Genomic DNA, 16,744 nt, shown 5'->3' with positions numbered 1-16,744 from the left:
TTTTTTTTGTAAATGATGAATGATTTTCTGTCCATGTATCACAGTTATTTTTGGAGTCACGTTGCCTTGCAAAGCTTTATACTGGAGTGTGTAACTATTAAATTCTACCAGTCCTCCATCATAACTTTGTAGTCTAACCATTGTGTTTAAGTTTTAACCTGAATTTCTGTTCAGTTCGGTGAGTGCTACTTCATTGACTGCCCATTTCAGCTCTTGTCTGAACGTAGAGGGATCTCAATGGACTATAGATGTTTTTAGCTCTCTCCTCCCCCCTGACCAAACTGAAGAACAATGAAGTAGGTCACGGGGGAAAGTAGGAGGATAAACACAGTGATCTAGTTATACTCTTAAAATTTGGGTTTTGAGGAGAATTACACACTACAGTATACACATAACTGCATGAGCTCAGAGATGTGTATTGAAATATTACATGTGGGTGAGACCCTAAAACCTATCTTTAGTGTCTTCTTTTTCTCTTTCCTTCTTTCCTCCTCTCCCTCCGTCACCGTCCTAGGATGGGCTGGTGAAAGCCAACATGGAGAAGCTGACATTCTACGCCCTGTCAGCTCCAGAGAAGCTCGACCGCATCGGCGCTTACCTGTCTGAGAGATTGTCAAGGGATGTGGCCCGACACAGATACGGGTGAGCATCACCAGTCAAATGCCATTCAGAGTAGCCTCTAGAAAAACATTTTTAGCTGATCATTCTCTGCCCTGACAAATATTGTTATTCTTCCAAACATTAACTTCAGTGATTTTAGATTCAGCACAATTAAAGTTAATACATTAAAATTCTGGGAAGAATTTGAGGTTGTCTTGCTATGAAGTTATGGGAAAAGTGGTCCTTTTAATAGCCTTTCATCACAGAGATTTACAGTGACAGTCCATCAAAGAGCTTAAGATTGTGCTTTAAAGATCCCCTTTACAGGTCTATCTAGAAGGACACATACCAAATTTATTCCACATGCAATATGGACACATTTTCCAACAAGTATGAAATGTATGTGTTCTTAATTCTTAATAATCAGTAATTGTTTATTGGGCACTGCATGCAAAGCACAGCCAAGTCGGCGGGGAGAACATGGCTGGAGTAGGGTCATCGACAGGGATGTTTCTGTACAGTCTGCGCTTACTTTAAATGCCTCAAAAGTTGTTGACTTCCATGACTCATGACTATTATGCCCTGTGTTGCTTCTTGCCAATGCAAATAGCCTGTACAGATTACATCTACACTTCATTCTCCCTCCGAAATCTGTGTAATATGTGAGTCTCTAGAGATTTTCTGGCTGATTTTATCACACTTAATCTCGGTTCCTGTGTGCAGTTAGCCATTTAGAATACATCCGTTTATTTTATTGTCCATACAAGATATCCAGACACAGATTATATTTGCCTACACGGTCGATGGTCTAATTCAGATGTCCCTGTGTCTCACTTCTCCTCTTCAGGTATGTGTGCATAGCCATGGAAGCCCTGGACCAGCTGCTGATGGCCTGCCACTGTCAGAGCATCAACCTGTTTGTGGAGAGCTTTCTTAAGATGGTGCGCAAGCTGCTAGAGTCAGACAAACCCAACCTACAGATACTAGGAACCAACTCGGTGAGTGTCCAGGATTAGATTACTAGTTTAAAGAGTTCATCACTGGGTTTATAGTTTTGCAGATATGAAACAACCAAACAAAGAAAATCATGCACATAATAAAACTTGTAGCTCAATTCCTCCTTTATGATAAGCATTTTGCATTTTGTTTGGCTGCTGTTCAAGTACTATATCGCTTTGTGCAAGAATAACTATTACTATTTTCAATTGCAGATATTTTCTTCTTTTAACTCAATGTGAATATTTAAAAGCTAAGACAGATTGTTTTACTGATATAAATACCCACATCCTCAAACTGTTGGTCACTAATGTGTTTAATGTGCCTTAGTTTCTAAGCTTTTCTGCCGCATCAAATTCTACCCATTTCAGTGGATTTAGAGGTATTATCTAATCAAAAGTTGACAGGGTGCATTTGCTTTCCTGATGTGATGGCACAAAGTAAAAGACACTAACCTTGAGAGGAATACTGCATTAGTATTTGAGAATGCGCACAGCGAGAGAGTAGTGGGCAGAGGGGGTGGGAGTTATGAGTATCCTCTGATGTGGGGAGTAGCTATCAGCGCTGTCGGCCAGGTCAGGAGAGGACACACAAAGGAAATCAGATTAGTTGCAGACCACACTGGCAAAACTCTGCAGTCACCTACACAGATTGATGAGACATGCCAGCCTCTCGCTCATAATCTTCCTGCTATCAGTTTCTCTCGCGCACACTCACGGGTGTGTAATTATGACAAACGCAAATCATACAAACACACAGGCACACACACACATCAGGGCTGTATAATTAATTGAGCATTAAAGGCTGTTTACCAAAATCAATAGTAGAGGAATTTTGCCATATCTGCTAATTTTATTTGAATTTTAAATTGCTTTGCTTTCAGAGTGCCTGTTGAACATTCTGAGGGTATTGATTGGTATTAGTTTGACTGGAATTGTTGAGTCCTAACACACACCCAGGGCAGAAAAAAACCCTGAGCTTCCTCACACATAGAACTATACATATGCTGTAATTATCAGTGCAAACAAATGCTTTATGTTCACATAGCAGCTACCACATTTGCATCTTTCCTTCGTAGTGTGCACTGCATGGCTCATCAGAAGCAGACCAGTGTCAGAGAGAGGTGAGAGTAGAGGACTAAGGTTTATCACAACAGGAAGTCCAACCAGGTGTTCTCTAACTCTGTTTCACTGACCTAAAACCTCATACGGCAGAGCCCCTTGTTACAAACCCAGCTCTTCAAAACATCATTACCTGAGGTAGTGTTTCTGTCAGCCTGCAGTTACTTTTATGGATGGCTCTGTGATAGAAAAGACTTGAGGCAGCGGTTAGTTTCTCCTAGTGCTGCCTTTGGTTGCAACAAAAGTGTTTATAATCTCAGCTCTCCATTGCGTATAGTTTTCGACTCTATCCTTAAAGGTCTGTTTCTGCAGACACAGAGTTGATACAATAAAACCTGGGGGTATGGGACGGGTATTAACTGCTGCGGCAGTTCACTGCAGCAGCCGAAATAGCGTCACAGGCGCAGTTATGGGTTCACTTCATTAAATTTGCTAAAGGGTACTTGACATTATTTCAAAACCACTCCAAACACTCACATTTGTACACAGGAAAGTACTTCTTTAGATGCTAATTTTCTGCATATATTCTGCTCTTTTTGTCCTTGCATTTTTGTTACTGCACTAATCCAGTTTGTAATTTTGAATGGGGAATTTATGTATTGTAATTATCCTCTGCTTTCCTGAATATTCACTATATAATTTTTGTTACAGGTAGTATACTTTTCAACATGATTGTAAAGAAATTCTGTTTATAATTTATTAATTGTAGTGTGGTGTGAAGCTAAATGTCAGCGTGTTTAAATGGTGACATTTCCTGACCCAGTGGGAGAGCCCCCCTCTGCCCTTGTGCTTTTCACTCTTAATGAGATGTTATGGTACTAGAGCTTGACTTTAATTTGAGATATATTCACTATGAGGATTTAGGGTTATTTCATTAAAGAGTTTTTAATTAAATCGAAATATTATTATATAATTGTTACTGTAGTTGTAGAGTTTCTGTTTGACATAAAAAATGTATTTATTTTCCTTCTTCCCATCTCTTTCTCCTCGTAGTTTGTGAAATTTGCCAACATAGAAGAGGATACGCCATCGTACCACCGCAGTTACGACTTCTTTGTGTCACGCTTCAGTGAGATGTGCCATTCTAGCTATGAGGACCCTGACATCCGCACCAAGTGAGTAGACAGATGCATGATTGTGCCAGAGGCAGAACTATTAAGTATCTTCTGTTTTTAGACTACTTTAGGAAGTTTTTTTTTTAAACTACTGCTGGCTGTCGACCTTTCTTTTTATATCTCCTCAAAACAAAGTGAAATCTTTTAAAAGTGATCTTGTTGCCGTCTTTGTCTTCCACTGAAAAGAGACAAAGTGACATCTTTGAACAGTTAGATATAGCCTTGAAAAAATAACAGCCAAACACTGACAGATACATATAAAAATGTGATTTCCTAAATATAGTCGTCCATTTATAGAATCAGTCAAATGATTTGTACTGTCTCTGTCTGTGATTGTTGCCTCCAGGATCCGCATGGCAGGTATCAAGGGGCTGCAGGGTGTGGTGAGGAAGACTGTGAATGATGAGCTACAGGCCAACATCTGGGACCCTCAGCACATGGACAAGATCGTCCCCTCTCTGCTTTTCAACCTGCAGAGTGGAGAGCGTACAGAGAGGTGAGTGCTCACAGGGAAAAATGACGAATGATTGGCTTCAATTTGTTGTTGAACTACAGTATGTAATGGATATTATCATGTTTGTTTCATCCTTAATCAGCAGATATAGCAGGTATACTGGCACTTTTCCCGGTAATTTTTAAGATCACATTATCACTTTGTCAAACTGTGTTTAGTTTAACAACTTGTTATTGATATTAGGGAGTGTTTTATAGGGACTGACTGATTTTACAGATGTACCGAGAGGTGTTGATTCAACTATATGATTATTTTTGGAGGAAGGAGTTTGTGGTGCTGTGGATGTATTGAATTATGTAGGTGGAGGTGTTGAATCAACACTTCTCTAAAACAATTTCAACAAAAACTGAACATTATAAACTTTATGAAGGTAGGATTTATATAAAGTGTGTATATAAACTGGCATTTCCTTACCAGCTTCAGTTCAAAGCAGATGAATATGGCCCCTGTGTTGTTAGGTCTGTGATTGTCACTAAACGGGCCTTGCTGTGCCAACATGTGGTGAGAAAGTCGATGACCTAAAATGGGTCAATGTTGACCGGCCATACCTCCTTCACACAGTCCACAGCCATTGTTCTGTGGCCTACTGGTGCTGTGTGTCCTACATTAGCCCATATGGCAGTCTGGCCAGCCATCACCAATGTCATTCATCATCATTGTCTTCACTGAGTGATCCCACAGACAGCTCTGCTCCCCTCACGGGCATCTGTTTGCCCACCTGCAGCATCCAAGGACAAAGACACAAGGTGATGGGGAGGAAATCTGAAGGAGAAAGGGGAAGAGTATGTAAGGGGGGAAAGCATCAACAGAAATAGTGCAATGGGTGGAGAATAAAAGCATCACAAGGACTGAGTGATAGACAAAGGCATTGAGGGAGATGCAGAGTCTGATGCCCCCCTTTCTTGGCACTATCCCACATTCTGAAATTCGCTTTGACGTCAATGCCGAGGTCTGAGGTTAGGGGAGCAAAGGAGGAGGGCGATGAGAAGAACATTGAAAGACTGGGTAGAGGGTGGGTAATAGAAAACAGAGTGGTTAAAATGGGGAGGTTATTGAAAGAAGGAGGCAGATGGACAGAAAGAGACAGACACAATCCATCAGAGTGACACTTTTCCATCTGAGCCTCCCTCTGCTCTTTGTGAGCAACGAGGCCTGTCCCTCACAGTCTAAGTAAACTCACAGATGGTACATTTTTTTCCTCTACATTAATCGCCATGCACATGTACAAGTTAATTTAAAGATCAACTTCAGGCACAGTTTTAGCTTCTGAAGATTCAGACTAATTTCTGTAGAGAGTTTATTTCTGGAGATACTAAAACCTTTCTCTGGGCCCTGTTTTGTTTGTTATACCTCAAAAAGTTGATTGTTTTAAATGTCATGTGTAGTTGCCTGCAAAGACTTGATCCTCAAACAGTTTTCCTCCAGACATTGCCTCAGCTGGCAATTTTCACTGAAATGGTCCGCACCTTAAACATGCATTTTACAGATTTTAGATTCAAAAACAGCCCATGTGAATTGTTCGATGGAAGCAGATATGAGGTCAAATTACAGAGGAAAATTAGGCTTTTAGATGCAGGTAATACTGATTTCCCCTCATGAGAGCACAGAATGAGGTCTCCTGTGGGTGTTTGATATGCCCTTTTCAGTTGGACAGGGGTCAGTGAGAGCACCTTTGTAAGTGTTATGTTACTGCTGAACAAATGCGAAACCTTTCAACAACAGCTTAGAGCTCACCTGAGTTTTCTACATCAGCTGCTAAAAGAGTAAAAGAAAATTGCTCCATTTAAGTTATATGCCAGGCAGTCACATTTCCTCCACAGGAGCAGAAGCAGCGGCAGCAGCAGCAGCAGCAGCAAAAGGAGCAGGAAAGATGAAAGAGTTAGGCTGTTAATAAATAATGTCATCATTCATGGACCACCTGAAGCTAGTCGTGACCGAGATGGAGTTATGGCATAGGTTTTAACTATGCATAAGAACAAAGAAGGGCTGGACCGTCTGTGAGTGTCCACAAACACTCACACACACATACAAAGTTAGAGACGGATATATCTCCAATGGTGATAACACGACGCCAAACAGAGTTAATTTTCGCTGCAGAGGGTTAAGTCACCTCAAGAGTGAGGGCTGCAGTGACACAGCAGTCCAGAGTGTTTCTGTGTAAAAAAAAAAAAAAAAAAATCAAGCCTCTGTGCACATGTTAGGGTTATTGATTCCAAACTCTCACCTCTCCTCTACATTTGCTCTCTTTCTCTCTCTGTACCCCCCCCACTCTTTCGTTTCCTCTCCTTCTTTTCTGCTCTCTCACCTGCATCACTCCCTCCCAGTCGCTCCCCCTCGCCGCTGCAGGCGTCAGAGAAGGAGAAGGAAAGCCCGGTGGAGCTGACGGAGCGCTGCTTCAGGGAGCTGCTGGGACGAGCCGCCTATGGCAACATCAAGAATGCCATCACACCCGTGCTGATGTGAGACAGCCCTGCAAGCTCTTTTAATTACAAAATCTGTTCTCTCTTTGTGATTTGTCCCTTTAATTCAATTGTTTGTTTTTTGACGTATTGTGTAAACCTGAAGGAAGGATGCATCTCAGTGCACTACTGCAGTATTTCTAGCTTTACTCTGTTTTGCCCAAGAGGGCACAAGGTCAATGCAAGGTTACACAGTTGTTCCTGACTAGATGTGAGTGCATGATTTGCAGATGGGACACTTAAAATGTATAGTACTGCATTTATGTTGAGGTCTGCCTTGCAAAGTTGTGATTTTATTACTGTTATAGTTCCTTCCTGACAAGACATTGTCAACTCCCTGCTTTTTCACAGCTTTACTGTGCCTCTGATGTCATCTTCTATGATCTTTTCATTAAACTTTGATTTTTTTTCTCTGAGCCTGGTCCGCTGTGAGATGAGCTTTTTTGTTTTGGTCGACTGCCTCTCCATTTTTCACTTCCTCCACCTCTCTCTCATTTGAATCAATTCCACTCTCCTGGAATGAATTATTTTATTTGTCTCTGCCTTTTCTTTTTACTGCATGTGCCTGCATCTCTCTGAGCCCTTAACATTAATGCGCCTCCCTTTTTTTTGGTTTATTTTTATGTCTGTTGTAAATCTATCTATCCTTTGTCCCACTATGCTTCAGTCCAAGCATCTCAGCTGGTAGTTGTTATCATTCCTGCTTTATACTATACTTCCATGAAGGTGTGGGTGGAGTAGTGGGCTAGCCATAATGTTAATTTCTCATTAACAGCTAAGGCTACATGAGCCCAGATATCTGCTGAAAAATAGAGCAGATAGATTGTGTTGACCTGCACTTTAATGTTCTATCAGCGAAATTCCACAGTAAAAAATACATATGGAGTCTTGATGGCAGGGCTTTTTGGAGAACTATAAATTTGCTTTCTATTCCTTGCTGCTCTTCATCACTCCTGGTATAATTACATCTTCCGTATCCTCCCCATCCCTCTCCTCGTATCTGTGTTCCCCCAGGCACTTAGATAACCACTCTTTATGGGAGGGGAAGACCTTTGCTGTGCGTTGCTTCAAAATCATCATGTACTCCATCCAGGTGAGCGATACAGTGCCTACATATCCTTAGAGACTTCATCCTCGCCTCCTTTTTTTTTTTTTCTCATTTACCCTCCGTGGACCTCATTTCCAAGTCCAAATGGAATCCTGAAACATTTTGCGTGCTTCACACAGTGCCGTATTTTTGTCTTTGTAAGTGGTTATTTCAAGATGTAGGAACAGACAGTCAAAACAGGCTCTAATATTTGTGGAGTTCTCAAGAATTTACAGCCGAAAATAGCTTAGAAAATAGGAGATGTTTGCTGATTCCATTTGGGCATCAACCCTTCTCCTTACAGCTGTGCTTCATTTTGGACCTGAATGAAAAATGAAAGTGAGTGGGCTGTGTTATCTCAAGCCCACAGCTTTTAGTTTGCTACTTGGATGAAAGTCTGTAATTTACCAGTTTTCTATCACCTCTGTTGCTCTCTCTTTCTTCCTACTTTTTGTTTTCCACTGTGGTTTCATTAATTAATTCCTTCTCCGCTTCTATTTCAGTCCCAGCACTCTCACTTGGTAATCCAACAGCTTCTCGGTCACCTGGATGCCAACAGCAAGAACTCGGCCACAGTGCGAGCCGGGATAGTGGAAGTTTTGCTGGAGGCAGCCGCCATCGCAGCCAGCGGCTCTGTAGGTGAGCTTAATTTACACACACGTACATACACACTAAGGAACCGGCTAATGTGTTTTAAATGGATTCAGACATTATAAATCAGATGTTAATTTTCAGTTTGGGGTGAACGGGTCTTTTGAAATATTCATTGTTTGTGTATGCAGGCCCTACAGTCTTGGAGGTCTTTAACACCCTGCTGCGGCAGCTTCGTCTGAGTGTGGACTATGAGTTGACCGGCTCCTACGACGGCAGCACCAACATCGGCACCAAGATCATCAAAGCTCATGAGGAGAGGCAGCTGCAGGAGGCTGTCATCAGGACCATCGGTGAGTCTGTGGGCGGTGTGTTTGGTGTTTTGGTTTGTGTGTTAGTGTGTGGGAGGCTTTGCAAGACAGGCTCCTGGACTGGATCAGATTGTCTTTGGAGCTTATGTCTATTTATAGCTGTGTATGTACATGTGTGAGTTTTCTTCCGACTGGTATTAATTTCTTTTCTCCAAATCCTCCTATTATCCATCTGAAGTTTATCTGTCCGTCTGTTTCTTTCTCTTTCAGGTTCATTTGCCAATACTCTACCAACATACCAGAGGTCAGAGGTCATGCTCTTCATTATGGGCAAAATTCCTGTCCCCGGGGTTCACCTAGCTCTGCCGTCCAAAGGCTCTGGGTAAATTATTCTTACATCTCAAACAATGCACACACATTTACCACCATTTCCACCATAACTGATTCTGTCCTTCAGTCAAGAGTGGCTTGTAAACAAATCTGTTTGTGTGGGCTTAAATTTTAATTGTATTTTCCCTTTCATCCCCAGGCCCGAGGGTACCAGGATGATTCAGGTTATGTTACTGAAGTCCTTGGTCCAGGTAGGTCTTGATCCTTATATTATCATTGTTAATTTAAAAAGCCTCAAAAATGTGGTTCGTTATAAAGTTTTGAGGCAGAAGATGAAAACTCAGATGGTGATGATCACCAGTTTTATTTTTTACATAGGTGTGAAATCAAGAGTCTTAGTAAAAGATTAGAGGTGAGAAATTGAGTAGATGACAAAACTTGCAGGAACAGAGAGAAGCATCAGAGGTGACAGTGAAGAAGAGAGAGTGGCAGAACCCATCAGTGCCCCAAAGGGTTGATATAGTAGCGCTAGTAGCCGGGTTTAATGTAGTGCTATCAGTGTAAACAAGAAGTAAATTCAGGTCAGGCAGTCGGGTTGACTCTTCCATTCTCAATAGCTGTACTCTGTCTTTTGAGAAAATAATTTTCACTGTACTCTTGTGGGCTAAAAGATTTTGGTCATCCTCCTGATGAAGGTTGCCGGTCTCGGCAACGCTCAATGCTCATTTAAACCAGAACAGAACCATACACCTGTTTCTCAACATGTAGTTTGTGTACATTAAAAAGTATCATTATTCTTGTAATCAAAATAATACATCAGAATTGCTGAAACAGATTAACATCACATCCATGATGCTGCTCATCATCCGTAGCCAGTCAGAAGTGAGTAGGATGTTACAGTATTTAGCTGGCTGAAATCGAACCCTCTGATTACATGTTAAGAAACTATTTGTGGATTCCATGCCATAAAGGCCAAATTCCCACTGTGGTGAACTTGAATTTTCATCGTGCGTTGGAAGAATGTGAACCCAAAATGTGCTTATCATTCTCTCAGGTGACAGCAGGTTTCCAGACCACCAACATGCTGACAGCCCTGCCCAGTTCTTTCCTGGAGCCGTTGCTGTCCTTCTCTTTAACCGAGGATCCGGAGGTTCGACTGCTGGTGCTCCAAATCCTTCTCAGTCTCATCGACCGCCACGACAACAGGCCCAAGTTCTCCAACATTAGGTGTGTGGGTGTGTCTGTAGGAAAAGGGCAGTTTTGTCGTCTGCGTTCATTGTAGGGCCTAAGTTGTACTGCATTAGAACTTTGGTTAACCGGACCAACCTGTGCTTCAGTGTTCTTGTTGTGCCCTCTCTGTGTGCAGCATCATCTCGGACATCTCTGTGCTCAAGCTCAAGGTTGACAAGTGTTCCAGACAGGACAACTTATTCATGAAAAAGGTACATCTTCTGTCCTCTATCTATAGGTGGTTTGACTTTCAGTGGAATTAAATATGAATACAAGTTTAGGAACAGTAGTTTTTTTAGTACCTTTCAAATTTAAGTCTTTGACTTTCATATCCCAGCGTTCTACTCTGTCATTATTTTTCTGGTTTTCCTATTTTAAATCATATTCTCATACTTTTGAACACAATGAAATGGAAAATTCCTCACAAAACAGCATTTGACTTGCTAATGCAAACTACTACTTACCAATGCAAATTATGCAAATTCATATACACACCAAGTGTTTTTGAACAACTAAATAGTTACATTTGCTATATAACTGCTGGAAAAACTAGAGTACTCCCTCTCCTTGTCTTACTCTTGAGTCATCTTTCTCTCTGTGCGTCCTCGGCTCACAGCACGGCCAGCAGCTGTACCGACACATCTACTTGGGCTGTAAGGAGCAGAGCAGTGGTCGGCAGCACTACGAGACCCTTTTCGCTCTGTTGGGCCTTCTCAGTGTGGAGCTGGCAAACGAAGAGGTGGTGGTGGATCTCATTCGCCTGGCACTCGCATTGCAGGTACTGACGCACATGCATGCAATCAAGTAATTTCAAGTTTTATTATATTTACTAATTTGTTTTTGCTTAGGACAAAATTTTTGAACATGCGGTTACTACTTCCGGCTACAGTTGGAAGTACTGATAACACTACTTTAGCGGTCAGTGTTGCAATAAACTAATGAATTAATTTATATAGGACTTATCTAAATGCAAAGCTCACAAAGTGTTTTACAAGAGTGCATCAAATCAATGATCGTAAGATATCTTAAGAAGCTGATTAAAAATGGAAAGACATGTTTTAAACATGAATGATAAAACTAGCAATAAATAAACATATAAAAACCAATTTAACAACACAAGGTCAAGGATTGGACAGAGTCCAAGACGCATAAAATTATATCTAAAGTCTATCGTCTGAATGCATTTTTAGTGCAAGTTATTTTAGAGCTTGTGTTTTAGATTTGAGTGGCAGAGTTCGTCAGGTAGCGTGTTTTTATAGTGCTGATGTCTCTTTGCATCCTGTGCAGGACCTGGCTCTGTCCACCGACGAGGCTCTGCCTGTTTATAACCGCTGTGCTGTTCATGCCCTCGCCGCTGCCTACCTCAATCTCATCTGCCAGCTCACCACCGTCCCAGCCTTCTGCCAGCACATACACGAGGTCTAGACTTTGGCTTCTTTGTGTTTAAATGTGTGTCTTTGTGTCAGTATCCCAAGAATCTGTGTTAATAAACTGCCTTTATCATCCCTCCTTTAGGTAATTGAGGTCAGACAGAAAGAAAGCCCCTACCTTTTGCCTGAGGATGTCTTCATTGATAGCCCCAGGTATGTGCCATCCACATTTGGTTCTCCTTTCTCCCAAACCATACCAGTGTTGAAGTTGATATTTAAATATTCAAAACTAGCAGTGAATTACTACGCTCTACTAAATAAAAAAAACCTCATTCGCCACTCGCTCTTTCTTCCAAGGCTGCCTTCCGCACTGGAGAAGGTGGAAGGGGACGTTTTATTCCTCCAGTCGAAGATCACTGAGGTCCTCGGAGGTAGTGGTTACAACACAGAGAGACTGGCTACGCCTTACGTCCCACAGTATACAGGTACAGATACATCCCTTGTGTTATAACGTCAGCTGTAGCAAAGTGGAGGAATTCTTAAAATGATTACTGCGCTTTTCTCTTTAAGTAGGTAATAATAAATAAAGATAATGTCTATTGTCTTGCCAGCGTGGTACAGATTTGTCTAGGTGCTTTATCTACTCCTGAATGGAAATGAGAAGCTGCACTACTCCAGTGGAGCTTGTGAGGATTTAGTGTTTTGTTAAAGGACATTTCATCAGTGCAGACCCTTTTCCAGCCCTGGGGTGTGAACAAGGATCATTGAGTTTTAGGACAGTCTCTTTTGGTTGCCTGTTCATTTTTATATTCATTTGTCAGCCCATTGAAGTCTTAGACTTTCTGTTTTTCTACTCGGGTTTAGTTAGTTTTGACCTATTCAATGAATGCATCAAAATTAGCAATTTGTCACGTTTTGCACAATTTTTTAAGAAATTTCTATTAAAAAAAAACCCAAAACAAAACAAAACAACTTCACTGTCTTGCCAGATGAGGACCGTCTGTCCAAGAGAAAAAGCATTGGTGAGACCATCTCACTCCAGGTGGAGGTGGAGTCCCGAAACAGTCCAGAGAAAGAAGAGGTAAAGGCACAAATGCATTTACAACAATTTTATGGTCTAGAACTAAAACATGCCCCCTATAGAGAAGTTTAGCACTAGTGTAAACACTTTCAGCATAGAGTTTTTCACCTCTCAGTATACAGTATATTACCTCTTCACTGCATCATAGGGTGTTTTACTTTTTCTGTTGTGCAGAGGACACCAGCAGAGGAGATCACTTTTGAAACCCTGAAAAATGCCATAGGTAAGTCTACTCACTATGGCTTTTAAGTATTAATGAAATTACACACTTGGCAACACGGCATCACCACACTTATGTGCTTGTTTCATTAAACTTTCTGTTGCTTTTTTAGTAATTAAAATAATGGAATGGAAACAATGGAAATGAGCTGCCAAAGCCTGATTGCAGATGAATAGTAATGACTTCTGTAATGCAATTTTGGAATTTAAATTTTGTTTCTGCCTCCCTCTAGTGGACAGTGTGGGTATGGAGGAGCAGGAGAGGGAGCGAAGGAGACAAGTGGTGGAGAAGTTTCAGAAGGCCCCCTTTGAGGAGATAGCTGCCCACTGTGGTGCCAGGGTACATCAAAAACATTTTGCTTTTTATTTAGATTGTTTTTCAAACGTTTTTTCTTGTTACAGCTTCTTGCTATTGCTTAATACGATTTATTCTGTCCTGTCCAGGCCACTCAACTGCAGAGCAAACTAAATCAGATCTTTGAGATTACAATCAGGTAAGAGACAGTGCTTTGAGATATTTAAAAATAATTGTATTTGTTTAATAATTTTGTAGCGGGCAATAATGACAATGATGGCAGTGATACTGACTAAATGGGTGATGACGATAATGATGCTGTTGACTCATGATGATGATGATGATGATGACTGCAGTCTGTTTCCTCTTCACATCAAGACCCCCACCAAGCCCATCTGGAACCATTTCGTCAGGTTACGGCCAAACCCAGAGTCGATCTGTACCCATCTACGAGATGAAGTTCCCAGACCTATGTGTGTACTAAACCAGAGAGTAAGCAGCGACGTTGCAGAACTGTTGAACACAAAAGGCATTTGGGAGATGCAAACCGATCCTCACTGTAAAGGCATGTTGACCACGGAATCAAACAACACCAGCGGATGTGGGGGAGCAACCACAGTTGTTTGAAGCAAACTAAAAGAACAAGCCACTTCTTGATTAACTTAGCTGTCTGAAATGACTTTATTTTTTTGCCCTTAGTTTGCAGCTAAAGCAAGCTGGCTAATGTCAATAAATGCATCAGTAAAAAAAAATAATTTTTATTGAACATATTCACTTCAGTTCTCCTCAGATGTCTCTTTAAAAACTCCACTGGTTGGATTTTTAAGTTAGACATTGCCGAGAACTGTGGTGAAAAAAAATTAGTTACAGACTGAAAGTTATTTTATTGTTTTAGAATGAATTGACCTGTTGCATGCCCTGTAACTGGAGATTTATGATAGCACTTTTAATTCTTGACACTCTTTTGTTCTTTAAAGGTTGCCATACTACCCCTGATAACAAAATTAGATTCACCAATCATGGTTATTTTCTAATGTCATCTTATGTTTTCTTTGTTTGGCCAGGAAGAGTGTATGTGAATTAGATGCATTTTAATTTACCTAACAGTGTATTGTTGTGTATGTTTGACTGAAATGTGGATAGATATATATAAATATGAAACTAGTCCTTTCCATCTCCCATGTTACTCAGCTCACGAACATCTGTCTTCAGTGTTTCATGCTTCACTGCTTTTAATTTTGCCTTTTTAGTGTTAGCCAAAAGTGCTTTTTGTCTCTCATGACGGGCATTTATTTCCCTGCACCTACTCTTTATTGTACTTATTGTTATTATTATTGTTGTTGTTGTTATTATTTATTTTATTTTTTTTAGCTGGGGTATAAACGAAAGATAACTTCTGATTTGCGTGTAATCCTCCAAAGTGAGTGTGCCTTAAAGGTGACTCAAGTTAAAACATACACAAAAACACACAATGCGCCACAGTCATGACCACACTAAACGCCCGAAGATCTAAAGTGTTTACCAGACCAAACACTAGAAAAATAACAAAGGATCCTTTATTTTTTTCCTTCCCATATAAATGTGTATATACAGAGAAATATATAAATCTTTATCCTGATGTACAGAGTAGGGATGTTGTTGTGTATGTATATATACTGTATATTAATTCTAATTTTAGACTGCCACTGCACTGATTGTGTCCATAAATGAGGTAGAAAGCTACTTAGTTAGTATTAAGATACTTTTTTATTAAAATCTGAAATAAGTAACCAGCACCACATGAAATTGAAATGTGTATCGACGAGGGTCTGAACAGCCCACAGTAGAAATCTGCATCATCCGGAAGCCAGATCACACTGATGGAGTATTAATGAGCCCATCTGATAAAGTCTCACGAGGAAAACAGGTCTAAAAGTTACTTTCCACTTCATAACTAGCCACAGGTTTTTAGGCAGGGTTCAGCATCATCATCATCATGATCTGTATTGTTGCCATTACATCCCGAGTCCAGCTGGAATGAGTTTGCACTCTGTTTTTATGCCCTACTGCTGCTGTGAAAGCCTCAAAGCAGTGCACCTTTTCCAGACACCAAGATTTAAGTATATCTAAAAGCCATTTTGTGTGTTCACAAACACACACTCACAGGTATAAAAACAAGGTATAATGGCAATAATTTGGCACTGGCCTGGCTAACATGGTCCAACTGTTGATAGCAGATCCTTTTTGTGCAATTTAACTCGTACCTTCTGTGGTGGTGGTGGTGGTGGTGCTGTAATGGTTAAGTTTTGTGATGTTTAAAGGGACCGCCCCTCCTGCTCCTGCGCTTAACTGCATCGGGCGTGGCATGTGTTGCAACCATTGCCTGGTCTGTTCCTGATTGTCATTTGTTACAGTCCAGTTGGCTCTGTTTGTTTTACAATTTTTTTAAATTTTTTTTTTTTTTTAATACAACGTAGTGTCCCCTGTATGTATATTTATGTCCACAGATGCCAGTGTATCAGATTGTCTGTTCACGTTTACCCTTTTGTCAGTGCGTGTGTGTTTGTGCATGAGTGAGCGTAAATGTCCATGTCTCCCTTTGAACGTTCATGCAGATGTGTGTCTTTATCGTCATTGCCCAAGACCAAACTCTTCAGACACAGTTTACAGTTTTTGTCCAGTGACTCGTTCCACCACATTATTGAAGAACAAGCTAAGACCAATGTGCAGCTGTCTAAACCTTCCAGTGACACCTTGTAAAACTGTCTTTTCGCCATATTTCAACTTCGCAGTGAAGACCTGTAAATCTATCAGTCTGCTTGTTGTCATTGAATAGTGTAATATTAACTGACGGTAATCCAATCTTATTTTTGTCATTACATGTCTGGTTAATAGATCTGTTTACAATGTAGTGCCGTAGGTCAAATCTATTCATTCTGTGAACTTTGCACTTTAAAAACTGGATTACCTAGTGACAAAGGCAGCTTTTTACGCGGAGAAAATGCCTTATGAGTGTCATACCTGACCTTGCATGCTAGTAATGTTGCTGTGTTGTACAATAAATTTGTCTGTAACCATAAAAGATATGATCTGGTTCGGATTTGTTTATTATTATTGAGAAAAATTACACCCTTCTAAAGAAGAATGTTGTATTCTGATGTAATCTGCCTGAGACACAGGAGGCGGTGGAGCATCATCATTGCAGGGAATGAAAAAAATTGTTGACTCAGATATTCTAGCTACAAAGACAGATGACAGACGCTAACCTCAAGTCCTCAGATGAGTCATCCTTCACCATACTCGTGACAGGTGGGCACATGCATGTGTGGCGTACACCAAGAGAACGCTACAGGCCGGAATGCTTGAACCCTGCAGTCAGGGGATCCAGTGGCTCTGTTATGCAGTGGGGGAGCATTTTGCTGGCATGGTTTGGATCCACTCGTCCC

General features: G+C 40.9%; 1 protein-coding gene across 2 annotated transcripts in view; it reads left to right on the top strand.

Annotated features, from left to right (window-relative positions):
- The window catches only part of LOC120788730 (protein EFR3 homolog B), a 28,177-nt gene extending 11,797 nt beyond the window's left edge, over positions 1-16,380 (top strand). For both annotated transcript variants that reach the window (XM_040124772.1, XM_040124773.1), the window contains exons 3-23: positions 515-642; positions 1,448-1,598; positions 3,711-3,832; positions 4,179-4,328; positions 6,671-6,805; positions 7,820-7,898; positions 8,396-8,531; positions 8,675-8,836; positions 9,065-9,176; positions 9,324-9,375; positions 10,179-10,351; positions 10,491-10,566; positions 10,971-11,132; positions 11,642-11,773; positions 11,870-11,937; positions 12,082-12,209; positions 12,714-12,805; positions 12,980-13,028; positions 13,258-13,364; positions 13,469-13,518; positions 13,698-16,380. In XM_040124772.1, the coding sequence (XP_039980706.1) occupies positions 515-642; positions 1,448-1,598; positions 3,711-3,832; positions 4,179-4,328; positions 6,671-6,805; positions 7,820-7,898; positions 8,396-8,531; positions 8,675-8,836; positions 9,065-9,176; positions 9,324-9,375; positions 10,179-10,351; positions 10,491-10,566; positions 10,971-11,132; positions 11,642-11,773; positions 11,870-11,937; positions 12,082-12,209; positions 12,714-12,805; positions 12,980-13,028; positions 13,258-13,364; positions 13,469-13,518; positions 13,698-13,803 (2,370 nt within the window). In that variant the 3' untranslated portion in view covers positions 13,804-16,380. The remainder of the gene's footprint in view (positions 1-514; positions 643-1,447; positions 1,599-3,710; positions 3,833-4,178; positions 4,329-6,670; positions 6,806-7,819; positions 7,899-8,395; positions 8,532-8,674; positions 8,837-9,064; positions 9,177-9,323; positions 9,376-10,178; positions 10,352-10,490; positions 10,567-10,970; positions 11,133-11,641; positions 11,774-11,869; positions 11,938-12,081; positions 12,210-12,713; positions 12,806-12,979; positions 13,029-13,257; positions 13,365-13,468; positions 13,519-13,697) is intronic.
- The last annotated feature ends 364 nt before the right edge of the window (positions 16,381-16,744 follow it).

Source organism: Xiphias gladius, chromosome 4 (genome assembly GCF_016859285.1).
Source record: "Xiphias gladius isolate SHS-SW01 ecotype Sanya breed wild chromosome 4, ASM1685928v1, whole genome shotgun sequence".
NCBI lineage: Eukaryota > Metazoa > Chordata > Actinopteri > Istiophoriformes > Xiphiidae > Xiphias > Xiphias gladius.
Note: the sequence above shows the minus strand (reverse complement) of the source record. Positions and strands in the feature narration are given on the sequence as shown.